Source organism: Ranitomeya variabilis, chromosome 1, assembly GCF_051348905.1.
Source record: "Ranitomeya variabilis isolate aRanVar5 chromosome 1, aRanVar5.hap1, whole genome shotgun sequence".
In the NCBI taxonomy this organism is placed as follows: Eukaryota; Metazoa; Chordata; class Amphibia; order Anura; family Dendrobatidae; genus Ranitomeya; species Ranitomeya variabilis.
Genome location: NC_135232.1, coordinates 298,324,534 through 298,346,296, shown reverse-complemented (window position 1 = coordinate 298,346,296; position 21,763 = coordinate 298,324,534). Strand labels below are relative to the sequence as shown.

At 44.4% G+C, this 21,763-nt stretch overlaps 1 protein-coding gene across 2 annotated transcripts in view; it reads left to right on the top strand.

The window, feature by feature from the left end:
* Nucleotides 1-21,763, top strand: part of CRYBB3 (crystallin beta B3) — a 99,046-nt gene that overhangs the window by 41,609 nt on the left and 35,674 nt on the right. The window contains exons 1-2 of one of the 2 annotated variants that reach the window (XM_077280870.1): nt 86-104; nt 2,676-2,756. In XM_077280870.1, coding sequence (XP_077136985.1) covers nt 2,682-2,756 — 75 coding nt within the window. In that variant the 5' untranslated portion in view covers nt 86-104; nt 2,676-2,681. Of the gene's footprint in view, nt 1-85; nt 105-2,675; nt 2,757-21,763 lie in introns of those variants that run through there. The other variant, XM_077280869.1, reaches the window with a different exon arrangement.

Below are 21,763 nucleotides of genomic sequence, written 5' to 3'. Positions count from 1 at the left end.
CTCAGCACCCTGTCGTCTAAAGCTCCATTCATTGCTGTTATATATATATATGGTCCATCTCTTCAATGGGACATGGTCATTTCAGAATACAGTCAGCAGAAGAGGTACGGGGGTCCGGTCGCTTTCTGCAGCGCAGATCTTTGGAGTTCTTCGTTTCTTGGTCTTGGGATATGCAATGCTCTTTGTTCTGGGTTTGCTTTATGCTGTGGCTTATGATCCAGGTTTTATAAACTTCAGCAATCGGTCTACCCCATTTAGGGCAATGGCTTTGAAGGACTATTGATGCACCATGCAAAGAATGAATGAATACCTGGCATCATAGAAAGTTCAGGTGAATGGGACCCTGAATAGACTAAACATGTTGGATTTTAGACAGCTTAGGGTCCTCCTCTATGCAGAGATCGTGTTATATAAGATTTTAATTGGTCAAATGGAAAATCTAACGAAACTATGTATTGTCTTCTTTGTGTGGTCCATGCTGTTTTTTTATGTTCCTTAAATTATCAAATGAATCAAGTTTAAGGAGAGTTTCACTAATATTTCATTGCTCTCAAAATTTATTGAAGATGGCATTGGCATAGATGGTAGTGATGAGCGAGTATACTTGTTACTCGGGTGGTCTCTGAGTATTTGAGAGCATGATTTACGGCTGCTAGTCAGCCGGAGTACATGTGGGGGTTGCCTGGTTGCTAGGGAATTCCCACATGTATTCAGGCTGTTTAGCAGCCGTAAATCATGCAGCTGCGGCGACAAAAACTAAATCTCTGAGCATGCCAAAATACTCAGAGACCACCCGAGCAACGAGTACACTCGCTCATCACTACTAGTTTGCTATTGAGGAAACTATACTGCGTGTAGAAGACATGACAATAGAGAGAACATGTGGCTCATTTTGGTAAAATGAAATCTGTCACCAGGTTTTTGCTTTGTAATCTGAGAGCAGCATGATGTAGGAGTAGCGACCTTGATTCCAGCAATGTGTCACTTCCTGGGCTGCTTGATTTGATAAGATCTCAGTCGTCTCTGCTACAGATCTAGCAGTTCTTTGAATGCTGAGCTCTGTATAACCCACCCACACCACTGATTGGCTGCCTTCTGCTTATGCACAGTGTTCACAGAAAGCTGCCAATCAGTGGTGGTGGTGGGGTTACACACGGCAGGAGGACTACATGACATGAGACAACTAGTCCTCTAGTGATAATCTGCTGAAAAAAAAACCAAGCAGCCCAGTAAGTGACACATCACTGGTATCAGGATATCTTCCCCTACATCACACTGCTCTCAGATTATGTACCAGAAACCTAGTAACAGATTCCTTTTATCAATTGTAATAGTTATATTTTACAGGATAGCAAAAAAGGCTTTGCAGGGCTGCATTCACACGTTGTGGTCACATTGCATTTTTCTTACTGTGATTTTTAAAAATTGCAAACAAAACATTGTGGTTTTACTGAGATTGGGGAAAAACAACACTATATTGGATAGCAATCTCAATGGGCTGTGTATAGTATTTCAGCATTCACCAGTGGCTTAGTGATCCTATTGCAGACCGAGCACAGCAGAGAGGACACTGCTGCAGTCAGTTATCTTACAGCCAGATGCAGGAAAGTGAGGAGGAGGAGGAGGGGGATATCATATATGGCTGATCTCCTCACACCCGCTGATGAGACAAAATGGGATCAAAGTAAAGATAGAAATTATGGAAGGAATTTCTGGGATATTTTAAAATGTTTTGTTAATTTTCTGTGGATAGTGTTGCTTTACATCAACCCTTAAGATGTCATACATTGCAGTCTATCAACCTGGCCCTTTAGTGGTAATTAAGAGTAAAAGCTTATGCTGATAGAGATTGATGTGGATTAAATGGCCTAAAGAGGGGTTTATGGTTTCAGAAAACCCCTGTCACCGGATGCAAATTATTATTTTTTTTAAACTATCTGCAGCCAGAGGACAGGGGTTTTCCAGAAAACACCGTTAAATACTGTAAATTGGATCTTCTATCTGTGTGCTCAGAGCGCGGTAGAAGGCACTCCGCTTACATGAGACGTTTTCCATTAGTAACATAGAGATCTTTTTGTTGGAGCTCATTCATCTGGATCACTCTCCGAGCCGGCAGACTGGACAGTGTAATGTCTATCATCCTACAGTCGCATGGGATCTAAAGGTCATAAGTTTCATATTCACAGATGGTCTTTTTATTAACGCCTACAGATTCTGTGAATATCTATTACCCCAACCTAAACTGCTTATTAGTTTTAAAATATGTTCTAGGCAAGAGTCTGATGTGTAGGCGAGAAATAAAGTCGCATTCATCCAATTACACAGGATTACCTAAACATACATAGAAAACAGTTGTTCCTTCTTCTTAGCCAGACCAGCTATACGGTTATGTGATAGAGATCAAAATATGAGATGATGTGTTTCTGTTTCATGTGTTGGAAAATAGACACCTATCTTCCATGGCTCCGGTAATACCTAAATCTTCTGCAGGTTTTATTGTATATACAAGAGTGTCTGTATCATAGCACAATGGGGCCTCATTTTACCAAATTATGAAATCCTGTGCAGTGATTGCATCTCCACGGGACATGTCATGAAGTCCTATATTTATATGATATATTCCCATGTATATATATTGATGGTCATGATTGCTAACACAGTTATTTTTGGTCCAGGTAAACATGAGTGAACCACAAAGCACTCCAGAACAGATGGCAGCTGGCAAGAGTCATGGTGGCATTGGCGGTAACTACAAGGTATTGTGCTATATCCGTGGTCCACTAGCATATTAGTGCCATCGTGGGAATAAAATCTAAAATTTGATATTAGAATTATAAGCTGAGAATATTCATGAGCAGAAATCCTAGTGTTCTTCAGTGATATTGCATTTATAGAACTCGTTAAAGGGAACCTGTCATGTTGAATATGGTTCCTCATCTGCAGGCAGGATGTTATAGAGCAGAAGCTGGTCAGATTGATAGACTTTTTTGTCGAAAAAGTTTTAATAAAGGTTGCATTTTGGTACTGAAAATCCCTGATATTGATATGTATATAAGACCAGTGGAGAGTCAGTGATTGACAGTCTTTTTCATATGACAGAGATAGCTGTCAATCTCTAGTAGGACCGCCCACTGGACTCCTAACTCCTATGTATGCAAACATCAGGGATTTCAATTAATAAAATACAAGTTATACCAAATCTTTTCCAAAAAGCCTATATATAATTCTGCTTATCTTCTCCTTCGAAAGCAACCTACCATATGACAACTACACATGGTGCACTGTAACCACAGCCAATAGTGTCCCACCATGTGCATATAACATATTTAGACTATAGTGACCAATCATCACCAAGGCATCACAACACAAAAAAGATGATACCAGGTCAATAATATCTAAAGAATATATCAAATTTTATTATTGTTAACATGAAGAAAAGTGCAAGAGGATGAAAACAACAAGACACTACTGCCACATACTGTATGTGTCGTATAAACACGCAACACCTGGATATACCAGCAGTAATAATGATAATAGATCTTCTATCTTATGCGCCATATTCCCATATAAGCAGCCCAGTCAGTGGAATAAATAGAAAGTATATACAAAGAGAAGTGACAAGGTGAAATGGCTTACTGCTGGTACCTAACCCACAACCCTCACTGCTCCCATAGTGTATCCAGACCTCCATTCAGCCATGTCTGGAGGAGTTCAATCAAGGAAAAGTATTAGGACCATTATCCTTACCAGCAGCAGGGTGTAGGTTAGGTATCCAGAAGCCGCGCGTCCACCCCAACGCGCATTTCGGTAAGTTACCATGCTATCCACAGATTGGCCTACATGTACAATGGGACAGGTTCCCCTTAAGGGCAGCCTTATTCACCCAATAGCTCCCTAAGTATTGGCAGAAAATACAGCTACCAAGCCTTATGAGAAACCAAATTACTGGCACCTTGCTCATGATCACACAATAATCACTTGAAAATGCATGCAGTTGGCTGTAAATGGTTAAAGGGGTTGTAATATCCAGCAACCCCTGCTAATATCATAGAGGGGTCTCCAGCTCAGTCCACTCTCTGCAGTGACGTTCACTTTGCATGCCTGGTTCATCCATTCATCACATAGGAGGCCATTTAGGCCACATGTAATACTGCGGCGTTGGCTGCTGCAGGGTAATTGGGCATAGGTCATAGGACATTTTGATAAACCTTTGTACATACAACGTATTCATATAAATGATAACATTTTTTATTTACATTTTTATTATTCAACTCAATGATTCAATCAGTGGCCTTACTGGTCTTGTGTTAGATTCTGCTGAAACCAGTGATGAGCTGCAGTGGTCATGTGGGGTAGGCTTACTTTTATTTTTTATTTAACCATCTAAAGCCCTGTTACATGACTCGATCCAGACTGATAACCCCTTAACGACTGCCAACACACCTTTTAAAGGGAACCTGTCACCTCAAATTGGCGGGATATGTAAATGCCTTTTTTCCGGTCTGATGGCGGCGTTTTGTCTTCATTTCCCCACCCCATCCGTCCCTGTTGTCCGTAATATGTTCGTGAATTAGAGTACTTATCCTCCATAGTTCGCGCGTGCGCAATGCAATCTTGCCTCACGCACGCGCAGTATGCTTTGCCCAACTGCGGGCAACAGGGATGGAGAAATGAAGACGAAATGCCACCCATCGGACCGGAAAAAAGGCATTTACATATCCCGCCAATTTGAGGTGACAGGTTCCCTTTAACAGCGGCCATTAAGGGGCCTTATTCCTCAGCACAGCTTTTTATCGGCACTAAATAAGTGTATAGTGCCACCCCACTGCTGAAATTCCCGCAGGTATCAGCTGTACTTGTCAGTGGTATTGGCCCTGTCTGGTTTTGAAGCCGATGTGGGGCTGATTAACCCCTAAATGACAGACATATTTAATTGGTTACAAAGGGGTTACAAGACCCCCTTTGTAACCATCAGTCCCCCGCAATGAGAATCTCGGGTGCCAAAGGTGAACCCAGGGTATGGTGGCCTGTGTGGTCCAGCTATATAAGGCTGTGTCAGTGAGTACACAAGTACAGCAGTGTATGAGATCAGAAATCAATACAAAAATTATGTCCCACTTAGTCCTACAGTGGGACTAAGTGAAAAAAATAAAAAAGTAAAGTAAAACATGTAAAAAAGGTAAAAGAAAAAAACACAAAAAAGCGCACACAAATCACTAAAAGCCGTTTTGCCACACAAAACGCAGCATTTGTGATAGAGTAAGGGTACCGTTACACAAAACGATTTACCAACGATCACGACCAGCGATACGACCTGGCCGTGATCGTTGGTAAGTCGTTGTGTGGTCGCTGGGGAGCTGTCACACAGACAGCTCTCCAGCGACCAACGATGCCGAAGTCCCCGGGTAACCAGGGTAAACATCGGGTTACTAAGCGCAGGGCCGCTCTTAGTAACCCGATGTATACCCTGGTTACCATCGTAAATGTAAAAAAAACCAAACAGTACATACTCACATTCCGGTGTCCGTCAGGCCCCTAGCCGTCTGCTTCCCGCACTGACTGAGTGCCGGCCGTAAAGTGAAAGCAGAGCACAGCGGTGACGTCACACCACACACACAGTCAGTCAGTGCGGGAAGCGGACGGCTAGGGACCTGACGGACACCGGAATGTGAGTATGTACGTTTTTTTTTTTTACATTTACGATGGTAACCAGGGTAAACATCGGGTTACTAAGCGCAGCCCTGCGCTTAGTAACCCGATGTTTACCCTGGTTACAAGCGAACGCATCGCTGGATCGGTGTCACACACACCGATCCAGCGATGACAGCGGGAGATCCAGTGACGAAATAAAGTTCCAAACGATCTGCTACGACGTACGATTCTCAGCGGGGTCCCTGATCGCTGCTGTGTGTCAGACACAGCGATATCGTATGGATATCGCTGGAACGTCACGGATCGTGCCGTCGTAGCGACAAAAGTGCCACTGTGAGACGGTACCCTAAGGGTGTGTGTCCACGGTCAGTAAACGCTGCTTGTTTGACGCTGCGCAGAGCTGCAGCGTCAAACACGCAGCGTCCAGATGTTCCAGCATAGTGGAGGGGATTTTATGAAATCCCGTGTCCACTATGCGTGGAAACCAGCACGCGGCGGGCCTGCGACTCCGGACATGCTGCGCGTCTTTTCAGATCACAGCATGTCCGTACACCTTGCGGGGACGCAGCGTCCCCGCAAGGCATAACACAGGGCCCTATGGGAGGGGGGCGATGATCCCGGATGTGTACAGTTAACACATCCGGCATCATCGATCGCATCCCAGAAGGGGGCGGGGCTTTGCCGCTCCGGCGATACCGCCGGCCATCCTGAACGTGGACACGCAGCCTAAGGGTATGTGTCCACGTTCAGGATTGCCTCAGGATTTGGTCAGGATTTTATGCAGGTAAAATCCTGACCAAATCTGCACCTGAGGTCACTGGCAGGTCACCTGCATTGTCCTTGAGTTTTTTCTGCAATGTAAGGGTGTGTGTCCACGGTCAGTAAACACTGCTTGTTTGACGCTGCGCAGAGCTGCAACGTCAAACACGCAGCGTCCAGATGTTCCAGCATAGTGGAGGGGATTTTATGAAATCCCGTGTCCACTATGCGTGGAAACCAGCACGCGGCGGGCCTGCGACTCCGGACATGCTGCGCATCTTTTCAGATCGCAGCATGTCCGTACACCTTGCGGGGACGCAGCGTCCCCGCAAGGCATAACACAGGGCGCTATGGGAGGGGGGCGATGATCCCGGATGTGTACAGTTAACACATCCGGCATCATCGATCGCGTCCCAGAAGGGGGCGGGGCTTCGCCGCTCCGGCGATACCGCCGGCCATCCTGAACGTGGACACGCAGCCTAAGGCCGGCGTCACACTGGCGAGTTTTACGGACGTAAGAGCGCAGAAACTACGTCCGTAAAACTCGCATTACATACGGCACAATTATTCTCAATGGGGCTGCTCCTATTAGCCGTATATTACGGTTCAGTATTATACGGCTTTCTACGGCCGTACAAAATCGCAGCATGCTGCGTTTGTCAGCGTATTGCGCAAATAATACGCCAATGAAAGTCTATGGGGGCGAGAAAAATACGGATTCCACACGGACCTGCAGTGTGACTTGCGAGAAATACGCAGCGGTGTTAGTGAAAAGTCGGTAATTCAATTGCCGGCTTTTTCCTTCTCCTTCACAAACCCGACATGATATGAGACATGGTTTACATACAGTAAACCATCTCATATTCCCATTTTTTTTGCATATTCCACACTACTAATGTTAGTAGTGTGTATGTGCAAAATTTGTGCACTGTAGCTGCTAAAATAAAGGGTTAAGTGGCGGAAAAAATTGGCGTGGGCTCCCGCGCAATTTTCTCCGCCAGAGTGGTAAAGCCAGTGACTGAGGGCAGATATTAATAGCCAGGAGAGGGTCCATGGTTATTGGCCCCCCCGTGGCTAAAAACATCTGCCCCCAGCCACCCCAGAAAAGGCACATCTGGAAGATGCGCCTATTCTGGCACTTGGCCTCTCTCTTCCCACTCCCTGTAGCGGTGGGATATGGGGTAATGAAGGGTTAATGCCATCTTGCTATTGTAAGGTGACATTAAGCCAGATTAATAATGGAGAGGCGTCAATTATGACACCTATCCATTATTAATCCAATTGTAGGAAAGGGTTAAAAAACACATACACACATGATTTAAAAGTATTTTAATGAAATAAACACAGCGGTTGTTGTAATAATTTATTGTTCTCTCAATCCATCAGGAACACCCTCGCTTGGCAAAATAATAAACGCACAATATACATACCTTCTGATGTCAGATCACGTCCCACGATGTAATCCATCTGAAGGGGTTAACTAATATTACAGGCAGGAGCCCTGCTAAATGCAGCGGTGCTCATGTCTGTAATCCCCCGGCGAATGAATGAAATGTAGGTAATTGACCTACATTTCCTTCAGTCGCGGTGATGCGCCCCCTGGTGGATGTCCTCATATGACCTGGAGCGTGGGAAAAAGTTCCCAGGCTGCAGTTCATGAGAACATCCAGCAGGGGCGCATCACCGCGACTGAATGTAAGTATAGATCACTGCTTTCCTTTCAGCACCCGGGGATTACAGGCACGAGCGAGTGGTTTATCGCAGCTCGTGCCTGTAATATTAGTTAACCCCTTCAGATGGATTACTTCGTGGGACGTGATCTGACATCAGAAGGTATGTATCTTGTGCGTTAATTATTTTGCCAAGCGAGGGCCTGGAAATGGATTGCGAGAACAATAAAATATTACAACAACCGCTGTGTTTATTTCATTAAAATCCTTTGTAATAATGTGTGTGTGTGTTTTTTAACCCTTTCAAACAATTGGATTAATAATGGATAGGTGTCATAATTGACGCCTCTCCATTATTAATCTGGCTTAATGTCACCTTACAATAGCAAGGTGGCATTAACCCTTCATTACCCCATATCCCACCGCTACAGGGAGTGGGAAGAGAGTGGCCAAGTGCCAGAATAGGCGCATCCTCCAGATGTGCCTTTTCTGGGGTGGCTGGGGGCAGATGTTTTTAGCCACGGGGGGGGGGCAATAACCATGGACCCTCTCCTGGCTATTAATATCTGCCCTCAGTCACTGGCTTTACCATTCTGGCGGAGAAAATTGCGCGGGAGCCCACGCCAATTTTTTCCGCCATTTAACCCTTAATTTTAGCAGCTACAGCGCCCAAATTTTGCACATACACACTACTAACATTAGTAGTGTGGAATATGCAAAAAAAAAGGGGATATGAGATGGTTTACTGTATGTAAACCATGTCTCATATCCTGTCGGGTTTGTGCAGGAGAAATGAAAAGCCGGCAATTGAATTACCGGCTGTTCACAGATATCGCGCTGAATGAAATCTAAATACAGAATATATATATATGTGTCTCAATGACATATATATATATATATATATATATATATATATATACTGTATATATGTTTTAATGAACATTTGAGCACATAAATCCATTAGATGTCGGTTTTGCAAGCCTGCACGAAAATCTCGCAGTACGGATGCCATACGGATTACATACGGAGAATGCCATGCGCAAAATACGCTGACACACCCTGCTTACGGATCACAATTTTGGGAACATTTCTCCGTATTACGGCCGTAGTACGGACGTATAATACGTGGCGTATTGTCTTACGCTAAGTGTGACTCCAGCCTAAGGGTATGTGTCCACGTTCAGGATTGCCTCAGGATTTGGTCAGGATTTTATGCAGGTAAAATCCTGACCAAATCTGCACCTGAGGTCACTGGCAGGTCACCTGCATTGTCCTTGAGTTTTTTCTGCAATGTAAGGGTGTGTGTCCACGGTCAGTAAACGCTGCTTGTTTGACGCTGCGCAGAGCTGCAGCGTCAAACACGCAGCGTCCAGATGTTCCAGCATAGTGGAGGGGATTTTATGAAATCCCGTGTCCACTATGCGTGGAAACCAGCACGCGGCGGGCCTGCGACTCCGGACATGCTGCGCGTCTTTTCAGATCGCAGCATGTCCGTACACCTTGCGGGGACGCAGCGTCGCCGCAAGGCATAACACAGGGCCCTATGGGAGGGGGGCGATGATCCCGGATGTGTACAGTTAACACATCCGGCATCATCGCGTCCCAGAAGGGGGCGGGGCTTAGCGCCGAGCGGCTTCGCCGCTCCGGCGATACCGCCGGCCATCCTGAACGTGGACACGCAGCCTATGTGTCCACGTTCAGGATTGCATCAGGATTTGGTCAGGATTTTACATCAGTATTTGTAAGCCAAAACCAGGAGTGGGTGATAAATGCAGAAGTGGTGCATATGTTTCTGTTATACTTTTCCTCTAAGTGTTCCACTCCTGGTTTTGGCTTACTGATGTAAAATCGTGACCAAATCCTGATGCAATCCTGAACGTGGACACATACCCTAAAAGACGCGACGCATGTGAGTTTTCTCGGGTGTGCCGCATGCTTCTTTTACTGCATAGTGGAGACAGGATTTCATGAAATCCCCTCCACTATGCTGTAACATCTGGACGCTGCGTTTTTTATGCATGCTGCTCAATGCTGCGTCAAAAATGCAGCGTTTCCTGAACGTGGACACATACCCTAAAAAAAAGTACACGTAATTGATATCGCCGTGTCTGGAACAACCCACTCTATAAAAGTGCCACATTATTTATGCCATATGGCGAACACCATAAAAAATAATAAAAAACATGCCAAGAATGTAGCTTTTTCATCATACTGACTCACAAAAAAGTGAATAAAAAGTGATCAAAAAGTCATATGTAAAAAATATTGGACAAATGAAAAACGTCAAACTGTCCCACAAAAAAAAGTTCTAATATGTTTCGTTTGTCAAAAAAGTAAAAAAGTTACAGGTCTCAGAATATGACACGGCAAACACAAATTTGTAAAATATTGTTTTTAGTGTGTAAAAATAGCGAAGCATAAAAAATAAATAAATGTGGTATTTCTGGAATTGTACCGACCCGACGAATAAATCTGTCTTATCACTTTTACCGCATGGTGAAGACGCAAAAAATAAAAGCAATAACTGAATTGCTTGTTTTGCTATGAAAAAATATTACAAGCCCCAAAACGATACCAGAAAAAGCTGCAACTCATCTTGCAAAAAATAAGCCCTGATACAGCTCTGTTCGCCGGAAAATAAAAGAGATATAGCTCTCAGAATATGGTAACGAACAAAACCACTATTTATAAAAAAGCGTTTTGTATGGGACATTTATGTTATTGTACAAGTTAATCATGTTCCCCTTTAGATGTCTGTGCTCAAGACTAAATAAATTTAATTCTTGTAATCTTTCCTTATACCTAATATCCTACATGCCCATTATCAGTTTTAGGTCCATACAGATCATGCTGCTTATTGCTACTTTCACACATCAAGTTTTTTGTTTCAGGCACAATCCGGCTAATGTTCCAAAAAACGGATCCGTTGCAAATAGTGAAAAAATCTGATGCAACGGATCCGTTTTTCTGCCAGATCCGGTTTTTATTTTTAACATGGAGTTTACAGTGATTTCCTGGAAAAAGAGAGAGCGAGAGAGAGAGATCACAGAACGGAAAATGTGCATGATTTCAATGGAAAATGCTTTGAAAACAGGATCCAGAGGTCGGATTCATCATTTCACATCTCCGTTTCACGCGTTTTTGGCCGGTTCCGTCACTGTGCACTTTTTTTGCCGGCCAAAAAAAGTTCCTCTGGACGTTTTCTCCCTCCACTGGAAATGACTATTTGGACGTATCCAGAAAAAAATGGATGAAACGTCTGGCCATCAAGCGTAATCTGGCACTAATACAACTCTATGAGAAAAAAACGGATTCAGAGTAAAAAAAACCTGGATACGTTTTTTTCAAAACTTGCCAGATTGTGCCTCAAAGAAAAAACCTGATGTGTGAAAGTAGCCTTAGCTGGAGATTCATATTTTCATGTCTGCTCCACATCAACTTCATTTAGAGTTGACTCTGAAGCCAATTATAGCAACTACAGTGAATAGCTCCCCCCCAATAAACTTTAAATAGATGTCAGACAAACGTTGGCTCAGCCTATCATTCGGCCAACAGCTATTTCCCCTAACTCTCAGCTGGCTGAGTGCTCCTGTGTCAGACATTTCTGGCTCCTAAGAGAGAGCATCTGTCAGACATCTCTGTTCCCTGACATCATTATACCAGGCGATAGTTGAGAGGGACCCATACATATTGGACTGTCAGACAGACACATCAATATCAGCTGGTTCAATCAATGTTAGTCTAATGTGTATGAGGGTCCTAAAGAAGACCTTTCACCAGTTTGAGCTTGTCAAATTAGCCACGTTATGAAATAGTGGCCGCAGGTCCGAGTAAAATATAGATTTATTTTAAATTTTCTCACCATTTCGGAGATATTAGCTTGTAAAGTTTAGGTTATATTTATTCATGTTATAGTTCAATTGGACATTACCAAAGATTTGTCTCTGGGGGCATCTAATCTTTTCCATTGCATAAAGTTGACTATTCATAAACAGGCAATTTCATATAGAGGAGAAAAGAACATCCCCTCCTCTCCTCACTGATCTCTGCAGCTATTGCGGACACAGCAGAACTGAGTTAGGTATAATTACAAACACTTCCAGATCTCATCTCATGACAAACAGTGTAGGGGGAGAGTGAGATCTGACAGCACTGTCAGATAAGATCTGGAATTGTTTGTAATGATACATAACTAACCTTTGCTGTATCTCTGCACAGTAGCTGAAGAAATCAGTGAGGAGGTGTTCTTTTTTCCCCTGTATAACGCTGCCTGCTTATAATTGGTAATTCTCATGCAGGGGAAGAAGTACATGTTCCCAGAGACAAATCATTGGACACACCTCCTTGGACTTAAATTAATAAATAACCTAAACTTAAGCTAATATTTCCACAATGGAGTTTAACATGCAAAAACTGATGAAAGGTTCTCTTTAAAGAGGTTTTCCGATACTAATTTCATCCACCTTCTTATGTCCCAGCTCACCCTAATTATCAGTTTTCTTCACTCCTATTACCTGCTGTGCTCTTGTAAGCTCATCTCTGTGTGGGTCATCTAGTCTTCTGTTGTGATTCTGGCTCTGGTCCAGAAACCAGAATCGGACGAACTAAATAGCACACATCATTGGTGTGGCTACCTCTGTGACTGATAGCAGTCTCAGTAGGCATGCACAGATCGGACTTCGCTCTCCTCCTCTGCCTGGTTCCTGTCGAAGCTATGAAGTGCCATGCCTTCAACTGACAAGCACTGCGATGTGCTGCTGATGAAAAGAAAGCATGTCACAGGGCTTGCAGGCTGAAGGGATGGCACTTCAAAGCATTGGCCGCATCAAAACAGAGAGGAGAGTGAAGCCTGATCGGAGCTCGGTCATGTGTGGTGCAGACAGACTCTGCCAATGCTTTGAAGTGCAGTCCCTTCAGCTGACAAGCCCTGTGATATGCTTTCTAATAACAAGTAGCACATTGCAGCATTTGTCAGCTGAAATCACAGCACTTCAAATCATCAGAAAAATACAAGTAAAGGAGGAGAGTGAAGTCTGATCTGAACATGCATGATAGGACTGCTGTCACTCACAGAGGTAGCCCTGCCCCACCAATGATGTGCGCTACTCAGGTCGTCCGATTCACAAACAACCTATTAAATTTTATGAATGATAACCCCGATGTGTACAATGATAACAAAGGTAAATGAATTATTTGGTCATATAATATTCATGGCCTATTCCTTGTATAGGTCCTCAAAATCAGACATTTGGGAGTCTGAGAGCCAGCACTCCCTCTAATCAGCTGTTATCATTAGCTTAATATAAACATAGAACGGAGCTGAACAGCACAGCTCCATTCAATGTGTAGTGGACACTGCAGAACAATTACATTTAGGCTGGGGTCACACTTGGCGTAAGACAATACGCCACGTATTATACGTCCGTACTACGGCCGTAATACGGAGAAATGTTCCCAAAATAGTGATCCGTAGTCAGGGTGTGTCAGCGTATTTTGCGCATGGCATCCTCCGTATGTAATCCGTATGGCATCCGTACTGCGAGATTTTCGCGCAGGCTTGCAAAACCGACATCTAATGGATTTATGTGCTCAAATGTTCGGGAAAACATATATACAGTATATATATATATATATGTCATTGAGACACATATATATATATTCTGTATTTAGATTTCATTCAGCGCGAGATCTGTGAAAAGCCGGTAATTCAATTGCCGGCTTTTCATTTCTCCTGCACAAACCCGACAGGATATGAGACATGGTTTACATACAGTAAACCATCTCATATCCCCTTTTTTTTGCATATTCCACACTACTAATGTTAGTAGTGTGTATGTGCAAAATTTGGGCGCTGTAGCTGCTAAAATAAAGGGTTAAATGGCGGAAAAAATTGGCGTGGGCTCCCGCACAATTTTCTCCGCCAGAGCGGTAAAGCCAGTGACTGAGGGCAGATATTAATAGCCAGGAGAGGGTCCATGGTTATTGGCCCCCCCTGGCTACAAACATCTGCCCCCAGCCACCCCAGAAAAGGCACATCTGGAAGATGCGCCTATTCTGGCACTTGGCCACTCTCTTCCCACTCCCTGTAGCGGTGGGATATGGGGTAATGAAGGGTTAATGTCACCTTGCTATTGTAAGGTGACATTAAGCCAGATTAATAATGGAGAGGCGTCAATTATGACACCTATCCATTATTAATCCAATTGTATGAAATAGTTAAAAAACACACACACATGATTTAAAAGTATTTTAATGAAATAAAGACAGCGGTTGTTTTAATAATTTATTGCTCTCTCAATCCATCAGCAACACCCTCGCTTGGCAAAATAATAAACGCACAAGATACATACCTTCTGATGTCCGATCACGTCCCACGATGTAATCCATCTGAAGGGGTTAACTAATATTACAGGCACGAGCTGCGATAAACCACTCGCTCGTGCCTGTAATCCCCCGGGTGCTGAAAGGAAAGCTGGATCTGTACTTACATTGAGTCGCGGTGATGCGCCCCTGCTGGATGTTCTCATGAACTGCAGCCTGGGAACTTTTTCCCACGCTCCAGGTCATATGAGGACATCCACCAGGGGGCGCATCACCGCGACTGAAGGAAATGTAGGTCAATGACCTACATTTCATTCATTCGCCGGGGATTACAGGCACGGAGCACAGCTGCATTTGCAGGGCTCCTGCCTGTAAAATATTTTAACCCCTTAAGATGGATTACCTCGTGGGACGTGACGGTTCAGCTGAGGGTATGTATCTTGTGCGTTTATTATTTTGCCAAGCGAGGGTGTTGCTGATGGATTGAGAGAGCAATAAAATATGAAAACAACCGCTGTGTTTATTTCATTAAAATACTTTTAAATCATGTGTGTGTGTGTTTTTTAACCCTTTCATACAATTGGATTAATAATGGATAGGTGTCATAATTGACACCTCTCCATTATTAATCTGGCTTAATGTCACCTTACAATAGCAAGGTGGCATTAACTCTTCATTACCCCATATCCCACCGCTACAGGGAGTGGGAAGAGAGTGGCCAAGTGCCAGAATAGGCGCATCTTCCAGATGTGCCTTTTCTGGGGTGGCTGGGGGCAGATGTTTGTAGCCACGGGGGGGCCAATAACCATGGACCCTCTCCTGGCTATTAATATCTGCCCTCAGTCACTGGCTTTACCACTCTGGCGGAGAAAATTGCGCGGGAGCCCACGCCAATTTTTTCCGCCATTTAACCCTTTATTTTAGCAGCTACAGCGCTGAAATTTTGCACATACACACTACTAACATTAGTAGTGTGGAATCTGCAAAAAAAAGGGGATATGAGATGGTTTACTATATGTAAACCATGTCTCATATCCTGTCGGGTTTGTGCAGGAGAAATGAAAAGCCGGCAATTGAATTACCGACTTTTCACTAACACCGCTGCGTATTTCTCGCAAGTCACACTGCTGGACCGTGTGGAATCCATATTTTTCTCGCCCCCATAGACTTTCATTGGCGTATTATTTGCGCAATACGCTGACAAACGCAGCATGCTGCGATTTTGTACGGCCGTAGAAAGCCGTATATTACGGATCCGTAATATACGGCTGATAGGAGCAGCCCCATTGAGAATAATTGTGCCGTATGTAATGCGAGTTTTACGGACGTAGTTTCTGCGCTCTTACGTCCGTAAAACACGCATGTGTGACCCCAGCCTTATAGTTGATCCTAAAAAAATATTTAGAATTGAGAGTCCTCAGTGGTTGATACCTTTTAACCCCTTCATGACCCAGCCTATTTTGGCCTTAATGACCTTGCCGTTTTTTGCAATTCTGACCAGTGTCCCTTTATGAGGTAATAACTCCGGAACGCTTCAACGGATCCTAGCGATTCTGAGATTGTTTTTTCGTGACATATTGGGCTTCATGTTAGTGGTAAATTTAGGTCGATAATTTCTGAGTTTATTTGTGAAAAAAACGGAAATTTGGCGAAAATTTTGAAAATTTCGCAATTTTCACATTTTGAATTTTTATTCTGTTAAACCAGAGAGTTGTGTGACACAAAATAGTTAATAAATAACATTTCCCACATGTCTACTTCAGCACAATTTTGGAAACAAATTTTTTTTTTGCTAGGAAGTTATAAGGGTTAAAATTTGACCAGTGATTTCTCATTTTTACAACAAAATTTACAAAACCATTTTTTTTAGGGACCACCTCACATTTGAAGTCAGTTTGAGGGTTCTATATGGCTGAAAATACCCAAAAGTGACACCATTCTAAAAACTGCACCCCTCAAGGTGCTCAAAACCACATTCAAGAAGTTTATTAACCCTTCAGGTGTTTCACAGCAGCAGAAGCAACATGGAAGTAAAAAATGAACATTTAACTTTTTAGTCACAAAAATGATCTTTTAGCAACAATTTTTTTTATTTTCCCAAGGGTAAAAGGAGAAATTGGACCATGGACGTTGTTGTCCAATTTGTCCTGAGTACGCTGATACCTCATATGTGGGGGTAAACCACTGTTTGGGCGCACGGCAGAACTCGGAAGGGAAGGAGCGCCATTTGACTTTTTCAATGAAAAATTGGCTCCAATCTTTAGCGGACACCATGTTGCGTTTGGAGAGCCCCCGTGTGCCTAAACATTGGAGCTCCCCCACAAGTGACCCCATTTTGGAAACTAGACCCCCAAAGGAACTTATCTAGAAGGATAGTGAGCACTTTAAACCCCCAGGTGCTTCACAAATTGTTCCGTAAAAATGAAAAAGTACTTTTTTTTCCACAAAAAAATTATTTTAGCCTCAATTTTTTCATTTTCACATGGGCAACAGGATAAAATGGATCCTAAAATTTGTTGGACAATTTCTCCTGAGTACACCAATACCTCACATGTGGGGGTAAACCACTGTTTGGGCACATGGTAAGGCTCGGAAGGGAAGGAGCGCCATTTGACTTTTTGAATGAAAAATTATCTCCATCGTTAGCGGACACCATGTCGCGTTTGGAGAGCCCCTGTGTGCCTAAACATTGGAGCTCCCCTACAAGTGACCCTATTTTGGAAACTAGACCCCCCAAGGAACTTATCTAGATGCATAGTGAGCACTTATAACCCCCAGGTGCTTCACAGAAGTTTATAACGCAGAGCCGTGAAAATAAAAAATAATTTTTCTTTCCTCAAAAATGATTTTTAGCCCAGAATTTTTTATTTTCCCAAGGGTAATAGGAGAAATTGGACCCCAAATGTTGTTGTCCAGTTTGTCCTGAGTACGATGATACCCCATATGTGGGGGTAAACTACTGTTTGGGCGCACGGCAGGGCTCGGAAGGGAAGGCACGCCATTTGGCTTTTTGAATGGAAAATTAGCTCCAATCATTAGCGGACACCATGTCGCGTTTGGAGAGCCCCTGTGTGCCTAAACATTGGAGCTCCCGCACAAGTGACCCCATTTTGGAAACTAGACCTCCCAAGGAACTAATCTAGATGTGTGGTGAGCACTTTGAACCCCCAAGTGCTTCACAGAAGTTTATAACGCAGAGCCATGAAAATAAAAAATAATTTTTCTTTTCTCAAAAATGATTTTTTAGCCCACAATTTTTTATTTTCCCAAGGGTAACAGGAGAAATTGGACCCAAAAAGTTGTTGTCCAGTTTCTCCTGAGTATGCTGATACTCCATATGTGGGGGTAAACCACTGTTTTGGCACACGTCGGGGTTCGGAAGGGAAGTAGTGACGTTTTGAAATGCAGACTTTGATGGAATGCTCTGCGGGCGTCAGGTTGCGTTTGCAGAGCCCCTGATGTGCCTAAACAGTAGGAACTCCCCACACGTGACTCCACTTTGGAAACTAGACCCCCAAGGGAACTTATCTAGATGTGTGGTGAGCACTTTGAACCCCCAAGTGCTTCACAAAAGTTTATAACGCAGAGCCGTGAAAATAATAAATGTGTTTCCTTTCCTCAAAAATATTTTTTAGCCCAGAATTTTTTATTTTCGCAAGAGTAACAGGAGAAATTGGACCCCAAAAGTTGTTGTCCAGTTTCTCCTGAGTACGCTGATACCCCATATGAGGGGGTAAACCACTGTTTGGGCATATGCCAGGGCTCGGAAGGGAAGTAGTGACGTTTTGGAATGCAGACTTTGATGGAATGGTCTGCGGGCATCATGTTACGTTTGCAGAGCCCCTGATATGCCTAAACAGTAGAAACCCCCCACAATTGACCCCATTTTGGACACTAGACCCCCCAAGGAACTTATCTAGATGTGTGGTGAGCACGTTCAACCCCCAAGTGCTTCACAGAAGTTTACAACGCAGAGCCGTGAAAATAAAAAATCATTTTTCTTTCCTCAAAAAAGATGTTTTAGCAAGCAATTTTTTATTTTCACAAGGGTAACAGGAGAATTTGGACCCCAATATTTGTTGCCCAGTTTGTTGTGAGTACGCTGATACACCATATGTGGGGGTAGACCACTGTTTGGGCATATGCCGGGGCTCGGAAGGGAAGTAGTGGCATTTGAAATGCAGACTTTGATGGAATGGTCTGCGGGCGTCACATTGCATTTGCAGAGCCCCTGATGTGCCTAAACAGTAGAAACACCCCACAAGTGACCCCATTTTGGAAACTAGACCCCCTAAGGAACTTATCTAGATGTGTGATGAGCACTTTCAACCCCCAAGTGCTTCACAGAAGTTTATAACGCAGAGCCGTGAAAATAAAAAATAATTGTTCTTTCCTCAAAAATTATGTTTTAGCAAGTAATTTTTTATTTTTGCAAGGGTAACAGGAGAAATTGGACCCCAACAGTTGTTGCCCAGTTTGTCCTGAGTACGCTGGTACCCCAAATGTGGGGGTAAACCATGGTTTGGGCGCACGTTGGGGCTTGGAAGGGAGGGAGCACCATTTGACTTTTTGAACGCAAGATTGGCTGGAATCAATGGTGGCGCCATGTTGCGTTTGGAGACCCCTGATGTGCCTAAACAGTGGAAACCCCTCAATTCTAACTTCAACACTAACCCCAACACACCCCTAATCCTAATCCCAACTGTAGCCATAACCCTAATCACAACCCTAACCCCAACACACCCCTAACCACAACCCTAACCGCAACACACCCATAACCCTAATTCCAACCCTAACCCTAACCCTAATCCCAACCCTAACCCTAATCCCAACCCTAACCACAACTGTAACCCCAATACACCCCTAACCCTATCCGTAACCCTAACTACAAGCCTAATCTTAACCCTATTTCCAACCCTAGCCCTATTTCCAACCCTAACTCTAATTCCAACCCTAACCCTAAGGCTAGGTGCCCACGTTGCGGATTCGTGTGAGATTTTTCCGCACGATTTTTGAAAAATCTGCAGGTAAAATGCACTGCGTTTTACCTGCAGATTTACAGCAGATTTCCAGTGTTTTTTTGTGCGGATTTCACCTGCGGATTCCTATTGAGCAACAGGTGTAAAACGCTGCGGAATCCGCACAAAGAATTGACATGCTACGGAAAATACAATGCAGCGTTTCTGCACGGAATTTTCTGCACCATGGGCACAGCGGATTTGGTTTTCCATAGGTGTACATGGTACTGTAAACCTGATGGAAAACTGCTACAAATTCGCAGCGGCCAATCCGCTGCGGATCCGCGGCCAATCCGCTGCGGATCCGCGGCCAATCCGCTGCGGATCCGCGGCCAATCCTCTGCGGATCCGCGGCCAATCCGCTGCGGATCCGCGGCAATCCGCTGCGGATCCGCGGCCAATCCGCTGCGGATCCGCGGCCAATCCGCTGCGGATCCGCGGCCAATCCGCTGCGGATCCGCGGCCAATCCGCTGCGGATCCGCGGCCAATCCGCTGCGGATCCGCGGCAATCCGCTGCGGATCCGCAGCCAAATCCGCACTGTGTGCACATGCCATAACCCTAACCCTACCCCTAACCCTACCCGTAACCCTAACCCTACCCCTAACCCTACCCCTAGTTCTAACCCTAACCCTAGTGGAAACGAAAAAAAAAATATATATATATTTTCTTTATTTTATTATTGTCCCTACCTATGGGGGTGATAAATGGGGGGGTTTATTTATTATTTTTTTTATTTTGATTGCTGTGATAGAACCTACCACAGCGATCAAAATGTACTTGTAAGGAATCTGCCGGCTGGCAGATTCGGCGGGCGCACTGAGCATGCGCCCGCCATTTTGGAAGATGGCGGCGCCCAGCGAGGAGACGTACGGACACCGGGAGGATCGGTAAGTATGAAGGGATGGTGGGGGGGTGGATCGGAGCACAGGGGGGGTAATCGGACCACAGGGGGGGTGAATCCAAACAAGGAGGGAGCGGACAGGAGGACGGGGGAGCCGGCAGGCGGACGGAGGGGACCGGACCCCATAACGGAGGACTGGGGGGGCGATCGGTGGGTGTGGGGGGGGTCACTTCAGTATTTCCAGCCATGGCCGATGATATTGCAGCATCGGCCATGGCTGGATTGTAATATTTCACCAGTTTTTTAGGTGAAATATTACAAATCGCTCTGATTGGCAGTTTCACTTTCAACAGCCAATCAGAGCGATCGTAGCCACGGGGGGGTGAAGCCACCCCCCCTGGGCTGAAGCACCACTCCCCCTGTCTCTGCAGATCGGGTAAAATGGGAGTTAACCCCTTCACCCGATCTGCAGGGACGCGATCATTCCATGGCGCCACATAGGCGTCATGGGTCGGATTGGCACGGGTTTTCATGACGCCTACGTGGCGTCATGGGTCGGGAAGGGGTTAATGGCTAACTGAAAAGATGGTAACAAATTGCAAGCTTTCGAGACTACACAGGTCTCTTCAACAGGCCTAGACCTGAGTAGTTGTAGTCTCGAAAGCTTGCAATTTGTTACCATCTTTTCAGTTAGCCATTAAAAGGTATCAACCACTGAGGACTCTCAATTCGAAATATTTTTCTATCTACTGGCTAACACGGTACTAAGATATATATCTTTCCTGAATCATAGTTGATCCTACACATTGATCTCATATTGATGACGAATGCTGTGGATAAGACTTTTGATTATTATTTGCCTGGACAATTCTTTTAAAGGGATTGTTTGGTCCAAATCAATAAATCTGCAGTCACTCCGCAGACTTATGACGCACTGTGGACGCACTGTGTGCTGGGGGGATTAGCTGATATCCGATCCGGTATGTATGAGTTATACCTAATCCCGTCCAGTGGGTGAGGCCTTGCCCTCTGTAGACTGCGCCCTCTATTTGGACACGCCCACTGGCTGGCCGCGTCTCGACTCAATACAGGTGTATGGTGAGCAACCACAGGCCGGCAGTATGTATAACTCATCCATACCCTCTGGTCCAGGGTCAGTATACAGCGAATCCCCGCAGCACACAGTGCATGCACTGGGAGATCCATAAGTCTGCAGTCACACAGAGTGACTGCGGACTTATTGATTTGGGCCGGACCCTTTAAGCTTTAGTTGAAGGACAGGCCTCAGCTAACATTGTACATTTAATAAGATGTTAAAAAAAATAGTCAATCAATTTCACCCCAACTTATTGTACTACTGTTATCTTGTCTTTTGGATCAACCAGGTTGGGGGCCTAAATAAGATTGAAACCTTTGGTATAACATTGTTGATATGTTAGTGGCATACTTAAAAATAAATGACAGTTTTTTTGCATTTATTAAGCAGAATTGTGATATAGC